The following is a 17,893-nucleotide window of genomic DNA, read 5'->3' on the forward strand; positions in this document are numbered from 1 at the left end:
CGTGCTGGGTGCAGTGGGTTAACAAAAGGCTGGGGAACCTTTCTGGCCATGGATCTGGGGATAGGGACCTGAGGACAGTGCCCAGAGCTGCAGAGGACCTGGACCTGTCAGGGGTTGGACCTGTTCCTGGCCTGCTGAAGGGCAGAAAGGATCATATGAATTTCTGTTCAGGAAATAAGTTTTTTCCCCCTGATTATAAAAGTAACACAATGCTTAGAAAAAAAAAAACATCACTACAAGAAACACTTGGCAGAAATGCTACAGACTGGTCAGTGGTTACCTTGGGGAAGGCATGGGATATGGGGTAGGTGGAGCAAAAGTTAGGGAAATGTCCCCCTGTATTGTTTTGAACTGTTGCTAGCACAGGCGAGTGGGACAGGTCTGCTGTCCTTGTGTAATTTATGAATGTGGCTCTTTTTCACTCTCTAGTGTCCCATTTGGACCATAAAGTGAAAGGTCATATTATTTATAATAACCATGTCATGATTTTGTGGCAGACTTTCATATGCTCATTACAAGAAGTTCCGCAAGGAGAGAGGGATGTGGAGAAGATGACTTACAATCCCTGCACGCAGTCGGGGTTGGCTCTTTGGGGTTGTGGAAATGGTTGCCCGGGTCTGGGACACCTGCCGGAGGAAGCTCCCTGTGGCCCAGGAGAGCGCGAGGAGGGGGGAGCGTGGTCTGCAGCCCCTCAGAGGTGGGCTTCCCGGGAGCACGTGTGTTCTCCTCTGCAGCGCTGGGCAACACGAGGCCCCTGAGACCCCACGTAGGGGTACAAGGCCTACTGGCAGCTTCATCCTATCAAAGGCTGCTCCCTCTGCCTCGTCCCAATTGCTCTCCAGGGATGGGCTCTGCTGAGCTCAGGCTGGCCTCTGGATGAGTCAGCCCCGGGTTCAAGAGCGTGAGGCTGGAGCGGGGAGCCAGGCAGCAGAAGCAATGTCCTGGGGGCCAGTGTGGCTGACCAGTCACCCCCCTGCAGATGCACCCCAGCTGGTGGAGCTGCCCCAGAACGTCACCGTGGAGCTAGGAAGGAGCGCCCTGCTGGCATGCCGGGTTATGGGACGCCCTGCCCCGACGGTCACCTGGCGCCGTGGAGACAGCCAGCCCCTGGAGGCTGGGCGGGGCAGCAGGACTGGGCAGCCCCATTCAGGAGTGCTGTTCTTTGAAAGTAAGAGATTGGGGCTGAGGAAGGTGGCAGGGCGGATGGGAGGCTTCCGACGCCCTCAGCCCCCAGGCTGGGTGGCTGGGAGCAAGACCCTGACCCCCAGCACTGGTCATGGATCAGGCTGATGCAGGGCCGTGTTTTATCTGGGTGACACTGGTCAAGTCATTCCATGGCTCAGGCACAGTAATGATAATGACAATACCTACACCTGGGTTTAATAACAGGCCCCCTTCAGGGTGTATGGAGGTGGGACACTAGCGTGCTTAGCCCAGCTCCCAATGCACAGTGGGAGGTGTGTTGCCCTGGTTTTCACCATCATCACCGTTACTCCGTGCCAGGCCGGCCGCTGGGCACCAGATTCACACCATGTTACTGACCCCTCCCAGTCACCCTGCAAGGTGTAGGTACTGACATATTATCCCCATTCTACAGATGGGTAAGCTGAGGCCATCTCACTCTCCAAGGCTGGGCTGTGTCCCCTCTCCTCTCTGCCGCCCCAGCTCACCTACCTCACCTCTGCCAGGGCCAGGCCATGCTAAAGGCTCTGGGCCAAGGGGAACTGGAGGCTGTGGGGGCTGGAGCCACACACACCCTGACAGGCTTGCCTCTTTCCTGCCCCGCAGGTGTGGTCCCTGAAGACCAGGCTCCCTACGTCTGTGAGGCTCGCAATGTCTTTGGGGAGGTCCAGGCAGAGGTGCAGCTGGTGGTGACTGGCCACGGTTCGCTGGTGGATCCGGAGAGGGGGCTTTGGTGGGGAGGCCGGGCACCCCCAGGGAGGCCCCCTGCTACCCATTCCTTTGGGACAGATGTGTCCATGGCCAGGTTCTCCTAGAGGGGCTTCTAGAGCAGTGTGCCTCGGGAGGCATGCCCTGTGGGCCCTTTAGGATCCCCACTGCTGATGCTTCTAGGTTCCCTGGGGAGTTGGGGCGGGGGTGGGGGGGCCTCTGTCCCCCACGTGACCACCCTCAGGAATCTGGTGTGACCAGCACCATCTCCTCGGCCCACAGGCCCCCCCCAGATCGCCAGCAGTGCCCCCACCGTCCGGGTGCTGGAGGGGCAGCCCGTGTCCCTGCCCTGCGTCATCCTGGCTGGGAGACCCCGCCCGGAGAGGCGCTGGCTCAAAGCTGGCCTGCCCGTGAGTGTGGCGCGCGGTGGTCCCTGGGGCGGGAGGGGTCTGTCATGGTCGCACTGCACCTCTGCTTTGCTGCCCCCTGCTTTGGAGTGTCCTCTTCCTTCCGCCCTCTTTCCTGCCTTTTCCTAGAAGCTTCTCTCATGTGCTCATAGCTTCTGTCGCCCTCTAAAGGCCCCCCGGGACCAGGAGGCTGCTGGCCCCCTCAGAGCTCAGTGGGAGGATCTCACGCTCTGCCAGCTGTGGCTGGGAGCAGGAATTCGGGGAAGGGGGCACGGACTCAGTCACTCGTCACCCTCGTCCTGGTGGTTCCAGGACAGACATGTAACCTGTGCAGTTTAATATCTGCCCCAACCACCCCGTACACCACTGGGCACACAGTGGCTGCCTTATCCGTTTTATCCATTTGGTTTGCTTTGCTTGCCTCTGTTTCCCCTGTCCTGTCCACTCCCTCTTAGCCTCTCTCTTTTCCCTGATTCTTCTGCCCTGTTGTCAGATATATGGGGGTCCTTATGCCCCTGAAGCTGCAAGCGGGTACCCTTACCCCAGGAGATGGGCAGACACTGGACACCAGGGAGGCAGTGGCTGTGTGGCAGTCTTTCTGCCCCCACTGCCCCGGTCCCGGCCTCTGGTGCTCTGCAGACAGGCTCTGCAGCCTGTGATCATGTGACCCTGAGCAGGGCCCTGCCTGAGTGTGTGAGCTGGGTGGCGAGGGGCACGTGGGGAAGGAGTGGCCCAGGACTGTGTCAGTGCCAGGATGGGCGGTGGCCAGGGATGCCTGTGTCAGCTCCGCAGGGACATGGCGTGGACCTGCCCCTGCTCGCTGCTGGGTGCAAGGAGCACCAAGCCCTTCAAGCCCCTTCAGCCCAAAGAGCCCTGGAGCTGAGGCAGCCCAGGAGCATCTCCTGGGGCCCGAGTGCAGACCACACCGCGGGGCTTGCGGGGCGGGGCGGGGCAGGCTGAAAGGTTTCCGGGCCCCTCACCAAGGACGGACTGGCGGGGCATCTTTACAGGGGATCCCCCGGGCCCCAGTCTGGGCCAACGCTCCCAGCCCCAGTGTGGTCCTGACAGGGACTGGCCTGGGCCACCACCTGGAGCTGCTCTCTCTGCCTCCCTCCCTCTGTGGGACTGCAGCAGATGTGGCCACACTTCCGCTCCAGTCTGCACGGCTCCTCCTGCTGACCCTGCTGTCTGGGGCCTTGGCGTGGGAGGGCCACGGGGCACCAGGGCCTACTCAGTGAGGGCTCTGGCCCCAGTCTCTGGCCTGGATGGGGCACCTTGCCCTGGCCCGGTTGGCCATGGGAGAGTGGGGTCAGGGATTTGCAGGGGTCAGGCCCACCCGGCCTGAGGGTCTGCGGGAGTGCATGAGTCTCAGAGAAGGGATGGCGGCTGGGAGGTCATAGTGTCACCCCCCAGCTCCCCTACTTTCTCGGACCCCTGGCCTCTCAGTCCAGCCTGCTCCCCGCTGGCCTGGCAGGCAGTGTGGTCTGTGGAGCCCTCTTGGCTGGCTCTGCGTGGCCTGCAATCCAAGCTGGTATTTCCTCACCCGCACCAGCTGCCACCTGGAAGCCGCCATTCTGTCCGAATGGACGGTAGCCTCCACCTTGACCGGGCCCTGCGCGAGGACGCGGGGAGGTACCGCTGTGAGGTCACCAACACGGCCGGCTCTCAGCACAGAGACGTGGAGCTGGTTGTGCAGGGTGAGTCCCGGGGTGGGGCTGGGGACGGGGTGGGGTGAGGGAAGGCTCATGGGCGAACTTGATCTTGAACACCTTTGTTTAGAAAAACTGCACAAATGGTACATATTCACTGTAGGAAAATAAGAGCTTGGACAAGTAGGAAAAAACACACTCCCTAATACCACTAGCTAAGAACCAGACTCATTTTACACTTTGGTGTGTATCGTTTGTATACATACATTGCATAAAGCAAGTTACATATAAATTATATACATTTTTATGTATACTGTATATAAGTAATTTTTTTCATAATATATGTTCTTTATATGTTACACTTAAGATCTTTATATGTGTGTGTATATATACATATATATATTTTTTATCCACCTATCAGTGAATTCTTTATACCCACATACATAGAAATATTTCAAAAACCCAACTGGGACCACATGATATTACTGTCTTGCAACCTGAAGGTTTCCCTTGACAGTAGATTACGACCGTTTTCTGTTAATAAATACTCAGGTGGGTCACTTTAAGACTGCGCATCCCTGTTTGGATGGGCCTAGTTCCCTGACCCTTAGGTCCAGGCTCTCGCCACATAGATGTCCTCCTGCTTGGCCTTTGCCCACCTGCCCGATTCTTTCCTTGGGATGAAACCATTAATGTGGAACTGAGTCTGACTCACCGAGCTTGCACATTTTTAGGGCTTGTAGTATATTTTGCTCAATTATTCTCCTATCCACAGCACTGGAGCGTCCCTGTTACCCTACGCCCACCCATCTAGGTACTGCTGTTCTTTTAAGATGAGAAGTTTAAGCTAAGTTTGCTTATGTTTTTTCATTTATCAAGTATGGTAATATCCTTTTTTTCTTGTTTGTTTTGTAAAACCTCTGAAAGATAAGCGAGAAGAACGGCGCTGTTTCCATGGTAGGGGAGAACCACGGCTCAGGAGGATGCTGGGTCTAGAATCCAGCAGTCCTGTCTCCCTCTAATTCCAAGTAATAGGGTGACTAAAGGTTGGGTGTGTACCTTGTGCCAGATGTTCTGTGTAGGTTCCCCTTGAGTTGTAGAACTTCTCCAAGACTTGGGATTCAAAGGACACCACATCTGGAGGTTGAGTAAGCTGAGGCTCAGAGAGGAACCCCCTGAGATCACAGGATCATCACAGACTGCCCCCCTGCCCCGCCCCCCGCCCCCGTGCTGGCATAGCCTCCCTGCAGGGGCGGCCGACCAAGCTCTCTTGGCTCATGTAGCAACTTGCCGGCTTTGGCTACCTGGGAGAATCCAGAAGGGCATCCTCCCGAAAGGACCCCTGAGGGTTACCGTTAGAACCCTGCACCTCTGGCCTCCCCTCCCAACCTTCCACACCCTGTTTCCTCCACCCTTCTCCTCTAGGAGACCCCGTTTTCATGCCTGCAAATCTGGATGGTGTCCAGAATGGATCTGGCACTTGTTCTCAAGTTCACTGTGTTCCGTGAACATTATTTTCTGCCGCGTCTCATCCGTGCATCCCCAGAGAGTGGGCAGGGAATTGAGGTTAATTGGGCTTTTTTGCTGATCAAGGACTATGGGTACCAAAAGATTAAAGGGCTTTCCAGAGGGAAGGAATGGCCCTGCTGGTTCCCAGGCACAGGCTGCCCTCTGTCTGGGGCTTGAATTTAGAGCAGTGGTGGCTGTAGATAATATGCCATTTGTCGTCTTCTGTTGAAACTTTTTAAAATTGTGATAAACTATACATAACACAAAACTTACCATTTTTAAGTGTACAGCTCAGTGGCATTCAGTACCTTATGCAACCATCACCACCATCCATCCCCAGAACTTTCTCAGTACCCCAAACTGGAGCTCTGCACCCATTCAACGTGAACTCCTCGCTACCCCTCCCCAGCCCCAGGCACCCACCATCCGATTGTCTGTCTCTGAATTTGATGATTGTAGGGACCTCAGAGAAGTGGGATCATGCGGTGTTTGTCTTTCTGTGTCTGGCTTATTTCACTTAGCATAATGTTTTCGAGGTCCGTCGATGTTGTAGTATGTATCAATGACTTTCATTCCTTTTTAAGGCTGAATAATGTTCCATATGTACACATTGTGTTTAATCGTCACCATTGACTGTTTCCACCTTTTGGCCTTTGGGAATAATGCTGCTATGAACTTGGGTTACAAAATTGGTTTGTTTTTAAAAGTGCCACCTAGAATCCAAACCACTGCCACCCACCACATCACCAACGAAGGGGTTCCAGTCTCTCTCCCCTGTGTGGCTGCAGGAAGTCCCACCCCCACCATCACCTGGACCAAGGTAGGCAGAGCCTGTTATCGTGAAGGTAACCGGAGAGGTAGGCTCAGTGCATCATGGGAAGGGAATGATGATGCCAATCGCCATGGGGCGTGGGCTCTGCTAATGTCACTTGTGACTCTGCCACAGGAAACCAATGCCCTGACCTCCAGAGGACCCCACTACAACGTGAGCAAGGATGGCACCCTGTTCATCACCAAGCCGTCTGCCCAGGATGCAGGGGCCTATGTTTGCACAGCCACCAATGCTGTGGGCTTCTCCAGCCAGGAGATGCGGCTTTCTGTCAACAGTGAGTGGCACTGGCCTTGTCCTGGGAGGGGGGCTTGGCAGGAGTGGAGGCAGAGGCATGGACCATCTGACCTTACCTGCATCTGTCAACCCTGACTCTAAATTCTTCCCGTCTGAGAGCATGTAGACCAGAGCTGTCCTCCTTGGAGGGAACACTGCCCCCAGTAGTGTGGACTTGCTTTAAGAGCTGTTCCAACTCAGCCTTTGAATGGATGGAGGGGAAGCCATCACATTAACAAGCATTGGAAAGCTGGCCCTACCGTGGACCCCTCCCACCTTGGCAGCCCCTCTGTGTTCCTTTCAATTTCCTAAATCATCCACCCTGCCTCAGGGCCTTTGCTCGTGCCATCCCTCCCCAACCTCTTGGCCCAGCCTACTTCTCCCATCAGTCAGATCATAGCTTTCTGATCCCCAGGGCTGAGCCCATCACCTTGCTGTCAACTCTCTGGGGTGTCCCCATCATAACTACCCACCACCACAGTGACTAACCAGTTCATTGGGTGTTTGGTACCAGTGCTCCCAGTGGGTCCTAAGCACGGTGAGGACAGGAGCAAGACCTGTATTCTTTGCTCTGTTTCCCAGCATTAACCCCCAAGCTGGGCACTTGGTGACTGTCTAAGATAAGTGAGCAAAATGCACAATATTTTTCTCTCATATACTCTTAGTGTTGATATTTTTACACTACAAAAAAAATTTAAGGGGAATGTTTTCCCCTCTGAACTAATGATGTACAGGGAACACATGAGGGCCACATGTCTTGGGCGATTTGATGTCCCCAACTGGCTGGCTTATTAATTGTTGCTCAGGTGCATCCTGGGTGCCTTCAGTGTATGAGCACCTGGCTAGAAAGGTAGGGGGGCACTTCACATGAGAAAGAGGTGATGTGCATGGATTATTATCACCCTCCCCCTGGGTTCAGTGGGGTTTGAGAAGGCTGGACGGAGACTGTGCATCATCTGTTGGTTGACACCCCGAGAATAAATGGGATGGGAAAGGGGGAGAAGGGAGAGAGAGAAGAGGGGGCAGAACCTTCCAGAGCATCCCTGGGGGAGGGGCAGCAGAAAGCAGAGGAGCTGGAGGAGGTTAGATGCTGGGCACGAGGGACCATATCGGGTCATCAAGGCAAGATTGGGAGCTTTTAGAGGGAGGGTGACAGTGGAGAGGTGGAGGGTGTGTCTGGGGGGAACCGTTGCATCTGAGCCACCCTCCAAACCTGAACTCTTCTGTTAAACCAGAGCCCACCCGCCTGCACCCCCCCGGGTGGCAGTACCACCCGTGCTTCCTGGTGGAGCCACCTTGTCCCCTCCAGGCCCCACCCCACGGCTCCCTGCCCGCTCACAGCCCCGACATGCTTCCACCAACAGCCGAGCCCAGGATTCATGTGAACGGGTCACATGGTGCAGACAAGCCTCTGAGAGTCACAGCCAAGGTCGGTGACGAGGTGACCTTGGACTGCGAGGCCCAGGGCTCCCCACCCCCACTGATCACCTGGACCAAGGACTCCCGCCCTGTGCCGCCCATCACGGACAGGTAACCTGCAATCTATGGCCTCGGGTCCAGGAATGGACAGAGTTTGGGGTTTGAGGAAACTGGCCTCAAGCTGGCCAGTGACCCAGCTGGTGTGTGGGAGCTTGTGGACACGCCCAGGGGGACACACATTCAGTTCCAAACACGGTGCTTTGTCCATGGGTTCCCTGCAGCTCCCCAGGGGACCTCTAAGGGATCATGGATGCCCAGGCAGAGACCCCTCTGAAGTGACATGCACCCAGCGCTTTGTGCATCAGCCACTGGGTGCTGCATGCAGAATCTCCTGAAATCTGCTGGCAGCCCTTGTCGTCTGAGCTGAACTGAGTGCCAGCAAAGTGGGGTGAGCTGGTTGTGGTCACCCAGCTGGAAAAGAGGACCTCTGTGGTTGGGGTGGCATCCTGGCTGTGTCCGTGCTGAGCCCCCGCCTGCTCCATGGACCAGGTGTCTAGCGGCTGGGCTTTCTGACTCAGCTTCTCTCCTACCATCAGGGATCCTGGGAGGGGGCAGAGAGGGAGGAGGCGGGCTTGGGCAGGAGTGTGGGGAACAGTGATTCCAGACAAAAAGGCTTCAATACGCCTGGGGCTCCTGACCCTCGGAGGGGGTGGGGGTGGCTGTGGCTGGTGACATCAGCCCTGGCAAGGGTTTTGAGTTCCAGACCAAGAAGGTCTCCAGGAAGCCTTCTGTGCAGCCCCCCACCCCCTGACACCCACACGTCTGCATCTCAGAACATCTGTTTGTGAGCCCTTCCAAAGCCTGCACCCCTGGATGTGGTTTGGGTCCTGCACCTGGGCTGGATCTGCAGTGCCCCCACCCCATGCCCCTGGGGTCTGCAGCTCCATGTCCTGTGAAGGGGTGAGGTGGGGGAGAGGGCAGGGAATCTGCATCTCCCCAGAAAACCTGGTTCTAGCTTCTCAGCCGGGCAGCGGTGGCCAGCCGGGTGCTTGTTTATTTATGGCTTGTTACTGAAACGGAGAACCACATACCCATTTGTTCACCCCTCCTTGTTGTGATGCGTTAACAGACCAACTGGGAGCCATAAATTCGTGAAAGCCGCTTTTGCAATCCCAGAGTTTTGTTCCGTCCCTTCTCCCTTGCCCTCTCCACTTCTTGCTGGCTTCCAGTTTTCTCTGTGATTTATGAGATTCTGGGAGTTTATCTAAAGGAGGAGGAGCATAAGCCTGGGGGTGGGCTGGGGTGAAGAGCATTAGACCCTTGTGTTGGTCCTGCTGGTTCTGTACTAGTGGGGCGGCCATGGGGCCCACCAGCTCCTCCTGGCCGGTTTCTCCATCTTAAAGTGAACCTTGTTTAAATGATGCTTGTGTGGTGCGGTGATGGACGTGCAGTGCACATATGTTGTTAAGTGTTGGGAAATCGCTCTCGATAAGTCATCTCCCTGTGCCTGCTATTCACCAGCTAAGGTGACATTTCTAGCTTTTAAGATTATCATCATCACATCTGTTATCTCATTTTATTCTCACCCACTTTTTAAAAATGTGGGCAGGCTCTGGGCCCGGAGGTCGTTCGGGCCCCCCCGCGGCTCTCTGACTGCACCCCCACACAGAGCAAAGCCCCGTTTCCTCACCGACACACAGCTCCCCGTAGTGGCACAGCTGTTCAGCCAGGAAATGGAGGTTTAAAAGACCGATGGAAACACCGAGCGAGCGGGCAGGCTTGCGTCTGTCGGCCCCACGTCCCCCCAGCCCCCACCACCTCCCCTTCCTTCTCCGAGGGGTCCCAAGGCTGAACTTCAAAGCTGCCCTTCTGGGAGCTTGGGAACGTACTCCGGAGAGTCATAGGTGCTCGTCTGCCTCTGGTCCAGCCCCGCCTCTCCCCTGCTCCCTCCCCGGGCCGAGCTGCCTCCTCACCTGCGGGGCCCCTGAGGTGCCCCGTTCACTGTCCCCAGGGGTGGAAGGCTGCGCCTGCTCTGTGGTTGCCCAGCGCCTGTCATTGGCCAGGGACTCTCAGCCCGATTAGGGTCACCAGTGGGGCTCCAGGGCTGCTGTTGCTTCAAAGCCCCCTGATAACTCTGTGCTGTAGTCAGGTTGAGAACCAGCAAGTGGCTGAGCCTCCTAGGCTTCCTCCATCTCCGTTGGGGCAGACATCCTGGAGGTGGGTAGGGTAAGCGGCATCATGCCCAGTGCACCTAGGAGGACACAAGTAAATGAGTCTGAGGAAGTGGGTTACCACCTCCTGATTCTTGGGGCTGGGCCCTGACATGCACACAGACAGACATAAGCATGCACATACATGTGCATGGACACAGACACACATGGATATAAGACACGTAGAGACACACAGACATGTACACAAGACACACGTAGAGACACAGACATGAGAATATATGAGAATAATAGACACATATATAGGAGGTTTCTGGGCCAAGGTCAGGTGGGCCACTGGTCTCTCTGGAGGATCTAGAGAATATTCTGCCTTCTCAGAGTTCCTTGACCGCCCCGGGCAGAAAGTCCTAATAGAAAACACAGCGGAGCTTGAGTGGCCATAAACTCAAAACCACCCACCTGTGCCCACAACTTCTTCCAGTTTGAAAGTGTAAATGCTTTTATAGAATTAAACTCAGTGCATCTTCTATTCTGTCCCCATCATTGGTGCTTTTCCCCCATTTACCCATTTTCTTGATTCATCCTGACCCATATCATTTGCTTTTCATTGAAAAGGCAAAATAACATTCCAGGGTGTTCAGCTCCCTTTGTTGCTAAGCCGCTCCTCTGTTTGGGGCATGTGCTCCATTGCCAGTTTTCGGCGGTGATAAATGGGGCTGTTGGCAACAAATGCTCCTCTTTATCTTCTGGGTCACTTCCTTGGGGTACATTTCTGAAGGCAAACAGCTGAGTCCAAGGGTGGGAATGGTCATTGGGTGCTTCTTACCCTGGGGATTGCTGTCTGTCAAAAGACCCTCGGAGTTGTGACTTCAGAATTGAAGTCAGCAGGACTTCTGAGCAATCTCACATGGCCAGGACTGGGCCGAAATAGCAGCAGAGAGAAAAGACTCAGGCTCGGGCTACTGTGTGAGATCAGGGGGCAGAAGACCTGGAATGGCACCCCAGCCTTGCCCCCAGCCCACTGAGTGAACTTCAGCAAGACCCTTCTGCAATCTGGGCCTCAGTCTTCCTGCCTGATAAATGAAAGGGTTGGTGGTCAGAGAGTGCCTAGTGGCTCTGGTTCCCTGACTCTGCCCAGGGACGCTGGGGCGATGCTGTGTTTCCAAGCAACTGTGTTTGTTTGTGGTTCTTCTGCGTAGCTGGACAGCTGTGAGTGCTCCTGGCTCCCGCTCTGGCTCCCGGGGGCAGCCGGCCAGGGTCCCATACGGGGCCAAACCCAGCTGCATCTGGGGGAGGGAGGGGGACCGCGGGAGGACAGGGCGCTGGGAGGATGCTGCAGGGCAGTTGCTCTTTCTGCTGACTCTATTTCTAAAGGGCCATTTGCAGCCCTCCCAACCTTACCACGGGAACACAGAGCTTCCGGCAGGGGGACCCGCGGCTGTCAGACAAACAGCACTTGGGCAGTTACCCGCCTGCCAGAGAGCTGATCCTCACCCTGGATGCCTACCGCATGCCAGTGCACGTGGACCCCCTCTCCTAGCCCAGCTAGCCCAGGGTGGAGCGGCAGGGGCTGCAGCTGGGATCTGGCGACCCAGAGAAAAGCTGCTTCCTCACCAGAAACTGGCGGCATGGCCCGGACTGCCCAGGGGCCCCCTGAGGGGTCTTTCCCTTGGCAGACCCTGAGCTCATGCTGGTTCCTGGCTGGCGGCTCTGAGGTCGGGTCTTGCCAACCTGTGGCCAGCAGTGCTCTCTCCCTAGAACATCCAGTTGAAATAAACTTCAGAGTTGGACATTTAGAGCACCACAGTGGTTGGGAGTGTGGTACGGTCTGAAGGCCGACCAGCTGCCCTGACCAGCGCGAAGCTATGGACAACAGGGCGTCCCTCTGGGTCTCAGTTTTCTCTGCAAAAGGGGGTGAAGATGGTGGATCTGCCTGCCTTGCAGGTTTGGCCGCTGGGAGTTTCAAGTGGGAATGTGCAGAAAGGTGCTTAGCCACACTCTGGCACACAGGAAGTGCCCAGGCGTGGACGGCCACCCGTTAGCGTGGCTGGATGGACCTTAGGTGGCTCCTGGGTGGTACACTCTCCCCCTCCCCTGCATTGTGCTTGGCCCTTTGGTGGGTATCAAGATCCTCTCCTGAATTCTCCAGTTTGCATTTTCCATTTGGGGCTTCCTCACAAGGGTCTGTGGCCCAGGTGAGGCCCCAGCAAGGAGATGAGGGCCAGAGCAGGCATTGCTCAGACTCAGACCCCACCCTGGCGCCAGCAGACTCGGGGCCCACGTGCACTGGCATGCGGTAGACATCCAGGGTGAGGATCAGCTCTCCGGCAGGCGGGTAACTGCCCAAGTGCTGTTTGTCTGACAGCCGCAGGTCCCCCTGCTGGAAGCTGTGTTCCCGTGGTAAGGTTGGGAGGGCTGCAAATGGCTCTTTAGAAACAGAGCCAGCAGGACGAGCAGCGTGGGACACAGCAAGAGGGGCTGGGTGCAGACAGTTTCCAGAGTCTGAGCGGCCTGAGGACAGGAGCATTTCCCTACCTCTGTGGCCGTCAGCACACCTTGGACCCAGTGGCAATTTGTTGAATGACTGAATGAATGAATGAGCAATTGGCTGAACTGGGCTCCATGCAACTCAGAGCAGGGCACATATCAGGGAAGTCTTCATGGAAGAGCTGGCGCTTGTGCTGCCTTGAAGTGGTCTGGAGGCCAAGAGTGCCAGTGAGATTGGGTAGGGGCAGGACCGAAGGTGGGAAAGGGAGTGTGTGTGCGTGGTCAGCTGGGATTTGCCATGAGATATTTATGGAGCACCAGGGCCTGGGGACATAGCAGAAACCTGGGGATGCCTGCCCCCCTTGAGCCAGCCAACAATGACAGGTGACCACTGGTGTGACATATGCTGTAGTGGCTTCAGGATTGTGTAACCAGATGCAGCACATGCATGAACCACAGAGGGCAAAGGGGAGCTGGAGAGGTGGCCGAGTGGGGTTGCAGTGACGGTATGTGCTGGGTGAGGTGGGGTGTGGCCTGGGGGTTTGCACAGTTCTGAGCACTTCTATCAGGTGACCTCTGGTCTCTCTGGGCAGCTAGGTCCCCCTTGGAGCTTGCAGAACCAGAGGGACCCTGCAGGACAGATGGCACCTCTTAGCTCCGTCTCTGCTACGGCCTCCGTCTGAGTGGCTGTGTGAACCTTGCAGCCTACAGTGAAGGCTTAAGCCCGATGGATGTCATAAACAGGAAATTCCCCACGAACCTCCCACCCCCCATTCTCATCTGGGCGCCACACACAGCCATCTGGCTGCTCACACATGATGGAGTGGCTGCTGCTAATTATGCCACACACACACACGCAACATCCCTGTTCTCCCTGCTTCCTCCCGTCCTCTCCTGCCCCCGCCCCCACCCTGGGCTGCAGCCCCCAGAACTGCTGGAGCCTCTGGAAGAGTGGAGGGAGAGCTGGGCCACAAGCCAGTGTAGTGAGGCTGCAGTGGGGGGAAAGTGCAGGCAGCTGTGCGAGTCCATAGGATGTACCCACCAGCCTTGGAGCATCAAGGCAGCCTTCCTGGAGGAGGTGGCATCTAAGTATTGAAGGTTGAGCAAGTGTGATCCAGGTGAATAGAAGGTGGAGGAGGGTCCCAGGTGGAAAGAAGAGCATGTACAAAGAAGTGGAGTGGAGGTGCCCTGGCCCCTCTGAGGAAGAACCCCAGTAGAGTGTACACATGGTGGGATGTGGTGGGGATGGGGCCTGGTCCATGTAGGTCCATACAGGCCATGAACTTGGGTTTTGTCCAGCAAGCAGTGGGCATCCATGGAGGGGTTTAAAGCAGGGCAGTGATGTGGCCAGATTGGCACTGAGCACAGACAGGCTCAGTGGGGTCCTTTGGCCTCTGCTAGGCCTCAGTTGTCCATCTGTAGGGTGGAGCCTCCATTCTTTCCATTTATTCTGTGATATAGCGAGCGGCACATTCCCTTTCTAGGAAATGGCCTGGGCTGGTCATAAGAAAGACAAGATGCCTATTTTATTGCTGAGAATTTATTCTACTTTTGGAAACTTCTTTTATGTTTTTTTTCCTGAAGTTCCCATTTCCTATCCTTTTAAGGGCTGGTGAGGGAGGGAGCAAAGTGGTCTATGGTCTTGAAATTTCTCAGAAGAACGAGAAGGCAACCTCTGAGATAAGGAAGTCCAGAGCTGCCTTTTCGGATATGAAGAAACGGGGGTCCAGAGACATCAAGTACTCTGCTGGAGGTTGCACAGCTTGTCTGTAGCAGAAATGGACTGGGGGTCCTGATCTCTGGTCCCAGCCCAGACCTCTTTCCGCTGACCCGTGCCGTCCCTATTTTGCCAGCTGAGGTTTGCAGTGAAGTCCTGGGAGGGCCCCGTGTCCCCGTCTCCTGTGTGACTGCGCGTGTGTTCCAGCATCAGACTGATTTGGCTCCTGTTTGGTGGATGTCAACATTATGTAATTTAAAAAAAAAACCTTTTGATGAAAAAAGCTAGGCTGGGCGGAATGGAGCCTCGCAGGGGTGATGTTTACCTGTCGCTGGGACAGTACAGCTCTACGTGGTGTGTTGCCTTCACTTTGGAAGATGAAGCGGCCAGTTCAGGCTGCCCAGCTGACTGGAGACTGGGGGGTGAGAGCCCAGGCGCTAGCCGGGCGGGTCTTACTCCCAGCGGGGCGCTTGTTGAGCACTTACTGTGCCCCAGACACTTTGCCTGCGTCGTGTCACTTCATCCTAGCACCTCCTGTGGCTCCAGGTGAGGGCCTGAGGCTCAGGGACATGGAGTCCTCGGCCTGAGGTCAGCCTGTAAGGGACAGAGTGGTGGGTCACGCCAGGGCCACTTGCTGTGGTGACCCTGCTCCCATCTGCTTTGCTCTGCTGACTCTTGGGTCAGGGGCACTTCCTTGTGTCTCTAGGCAGTGTCTCCAAGGGCAGTCCCCTGACCACCTGTGTCAGAGCCACCTGAGACCTTGGTAAAACCCCAACTCCTTATCTCCCCCCACTTAAGAGTCTCTCAATGGGGCCTGGGAATCTGCATGCTTCCCATAAAGCCGGGAGATTCTGATGAGGGGGTTGCTAAGGTGTGAGGGGGTTGCTACCTGCAAGAGCTGATAGTGTGTGAGCCTGTGGCCCAGGAGTCCTGCTCTGGGGGGGACATAGAGAGCTGTGTGCCTGGAACTCTGGTGGTAAATGAAAGAATGCGTGAAAGGAAGAGGGGAGGGAAGAAAGAAAAATGTCTAAATAGTTAAATGCCAACCAAAAGGGGAACAAATTAATAGGGTGGTCCTGTGGGGGAGTGCTATACACCAGTGAAAAATGAACAAATTAGCTCTGTACACGTACACATGCTCCATTTATATAAATGTTTGAAACATTGGGAAACTGCGATGCATGCTGTTGTTGTCACTATGGTAACAGCTGCCCTTTGTTGAGTACTTCTCTGTTCCAGGCGCTGTGATGAGCATTAGGTCATTCCATTCTCTGGACAACTCTGGAGACTGTGGGAAGGGAGAGAGTTCTGTGGTCTCGAAAGTTCTTAGAAGAACTACAAGGCAACCTCTGGGATAGAGTCCAGAGCATTACTATTGTCTCTGTTTTCCAAAATGAGACAAGTGAGGCACAGCAAGGTTAAGTGACTCACCCAGCCTCACACAGCAGTACCTGGCAGAATGGGGATCAGGCCCAGTGCCTGGGCTCTAGAGACCACTGCCCAGTGCAGGGCTCACAGCTGGCTTTAGAGAATGTGTCCTAAGTGCCTATTGGAAGCTGCAGGCGAACTGGAGGAGGTGTTGCTGGGCAGAGGGATTATCACCCCACTTTTCAGACAGGGAGACAGTGGCCCAGCGGAGCAAAACTGGGAGCCCGAGGCTGTACAGGGTGAATTGCCAGCAATGTTGGCCTGCCTGATAGGTGCATACCCAGCATTTTACTTACAGCTGCCTGGGAGATGGCGACTACCATCATCCCCATTTTGCAGAGAGGAAACAGGCTCCCCAGAAAGGGGGTGGGATCAGGCCGGGAGGCCAGTTCTGCTGGGGCTCCAGAGCCAGCTGTAACCTTGGGAGCACAGGCTGGAGGTCAGGCCCTTGGGATCCCACACCCCTGCGTGGGCCCCTTATGCTTGGGGCCAGTGGCTGCAGCTGCCCTCCCGTTGTCCAGGGGCAGGGGCTGCATGGGGACAGCACATGTGGGCTGCTGACATCATGTCTGCAGGGGCCCCTTGAGGTCCAGCCCAGCTGCAGGGGCCTGGCCAGGGGTCTGGGATCCCTGTGGGAAAGGGGCCAGGTGACTTCAGTATGGTGGGCCAGACTGGGGAGGGCAGTGATGGTGGGGCTGCCACGGCTTCCTCCTGAGGGTCCAACACAGCACTGGACTTTGAGTTGAGTCCCAGTCTGGGCTGGCCGCTGCTCCCTCAGAGCCGAGGAAGGGGCCTCCACATGGGGCCTCCACATGGGGCCTTGCACCCCTCGCAAGGCAGGGTGGGCGAACAGTGCTCACAGGCCCTAGGGAGGCATTAGAGCTCCTTCCAGCCAGCTGCCAGGCCCTGGCCTGAGCCCATGTGGAATCTATTCACCAGCCCCTGGACACAGGCCTCCTTGGTATGCCCACTTCACAGATGAGGAGACGGAGTCTCCTACAGGGGATGAGAGTTGCTTCGCCGGCAAGGGAGGGCTCAGAATTTGGACTCAAACCCAAGCTGGCAGACTCCCAGCCCAGGGCGCTCTATCGCAGCCACTTGGGACCTGGCCCTGAGCCTACAGACAGGGCAATGGGGAGGAGTGAAGGGTGGGTGGGGGATACTGCCTGAGCCTTGGCAGTACTCCTGGGAAAAGTGCCTGGTTCCCATGGGGTCTTGAAGCTTTTCCAGCTGGGGTGGGGTCCACTGGGGTCTTACCAGAGCCTGTCACTCCTGCAGGCATCACCTCCTCCCGTCGGGCGCTCTGCGTCTGGCCCAGGCCCAGGTTGATGACGGCGGCCTCTACAAATGCAGAGCCAGTAACCCCGCGGGATCTGCCTCTCAGCACTATAGCCTCCGGGTGCAAGGTGGGACCTGGGGTGGCGGCCTCTCACAGGCCCGTGGCGCTGCCCTTCGCTCTGTCCTCCTCTGGCCTTCTCGGCGCCCCCCGCCACCCCCACAGGCTCCGTCCCTCCTCAGGGCCCTCCACGCTTCCTCTTCCCATCACCTCTACTTCCTGTCTTTCTCCAGCCCTCCCTCCTCCTTCCGCCTCCCATACCCCTTGGCTGGCACCTGGAGAGGCTCTTCAGAGGCCCCCTGAGAAGAAAGGGCAGGACCTGCGGATGGGGAGGGGTGCTTAGAGCTGTGGGCACTTGGGCATTCAGAGGGGGTTCGCTGTTCTCGGCGGGGCCGGGGGCCCAGGAGTGAGCGTTCGCCTGGGTGTCCGGTCCCATCCACAGAAGAAGCCAGGGGAGTGATTCCTACGAAAAAATCAGGGAGCTTATCATCTCCACGAGCCCCAAGGAATCATCTAGACAGCGGTCAGCTGGCCACGGTGCTCAGCCCACATCTGGTTTACCCCCCGTTTTCATATGGCCCACAAGCGAAGAATGGTGTCTACATTTTTAAATGACTGGGGGAAGAAAACACCGTGTTTTGTAACGTGAAAATTACATGAAATTCAAAATTCAGTGTCTATAAATACAAGTTTTATTAGAACACAGCCACACATTTGTTTACGTATCGTCTGTGGCTGCTCTCACACCATAACAGCAGGGCTGAGCAGTTGAGACAGC

General features: G+C 56.2%; 1 protein-coding gene across 2 annotated transcripts in view; it reads left to right on the forward strand.

Moving 5' to 3' along the window:
• HMCN2 (hemicentin 2) overlaps positions 1 to 17,893 on the forward strand; it is a 134,661-nt gene that overhangs the window by 43,363 nt on the left and 73,405 nt on the right. For both annotated transcript variants that reach the window (XM_036913576.2, XM_036913577.2), the window contains exons 16-23: positions 980 to 1,168; positions 1,789 to 1,884; positions 2,173 to 2,300; positions 3,850 to 3,994; positions 6,163 to 6,275; positions 6,402 to 6,561; positions 7,925 to 8,090; positions 17,058 to 17,185. In XM_036913576.2, the coding sequence (XP_036769471.2) occupies positions 980 to 1,168; positions 1,789 to 1,884; positions 2,173 to 2,300; positions 3,850 to 3,994; positions 6,163 to 6,275; positions 6,402 to 6,561; positions 7,925 to 8,090; positions 17,058 to 17,185 (1,125 nt within the window). The remainder of the gene's footprint in view (positions 1 to 979; positions 1,169 to 1,788; positions 1,885 to 2,172; positions 2,301 to 3,849; positions 3,995 to 6,162; positions 6,276 to 6,401; positions 6,562 to 7,924; positions 8,091 to 17,057; positions 17,186 to 17,893) is intronic.

The sequence above is a fragment of the Manis pentadactyla genome, chromosome 3, assembly GCF_030020395.1.
Source record: "Manis pentadactyla isolate mManPen7 chromosome 3, mManPen7.hap1, whole genome shotgun sequence".
Lineage (NCBI taxonomy): Eukaryota > Metazoa > Chordata > Mammalia > Pholidota > Manidae > Manis > Manis pentadactyla.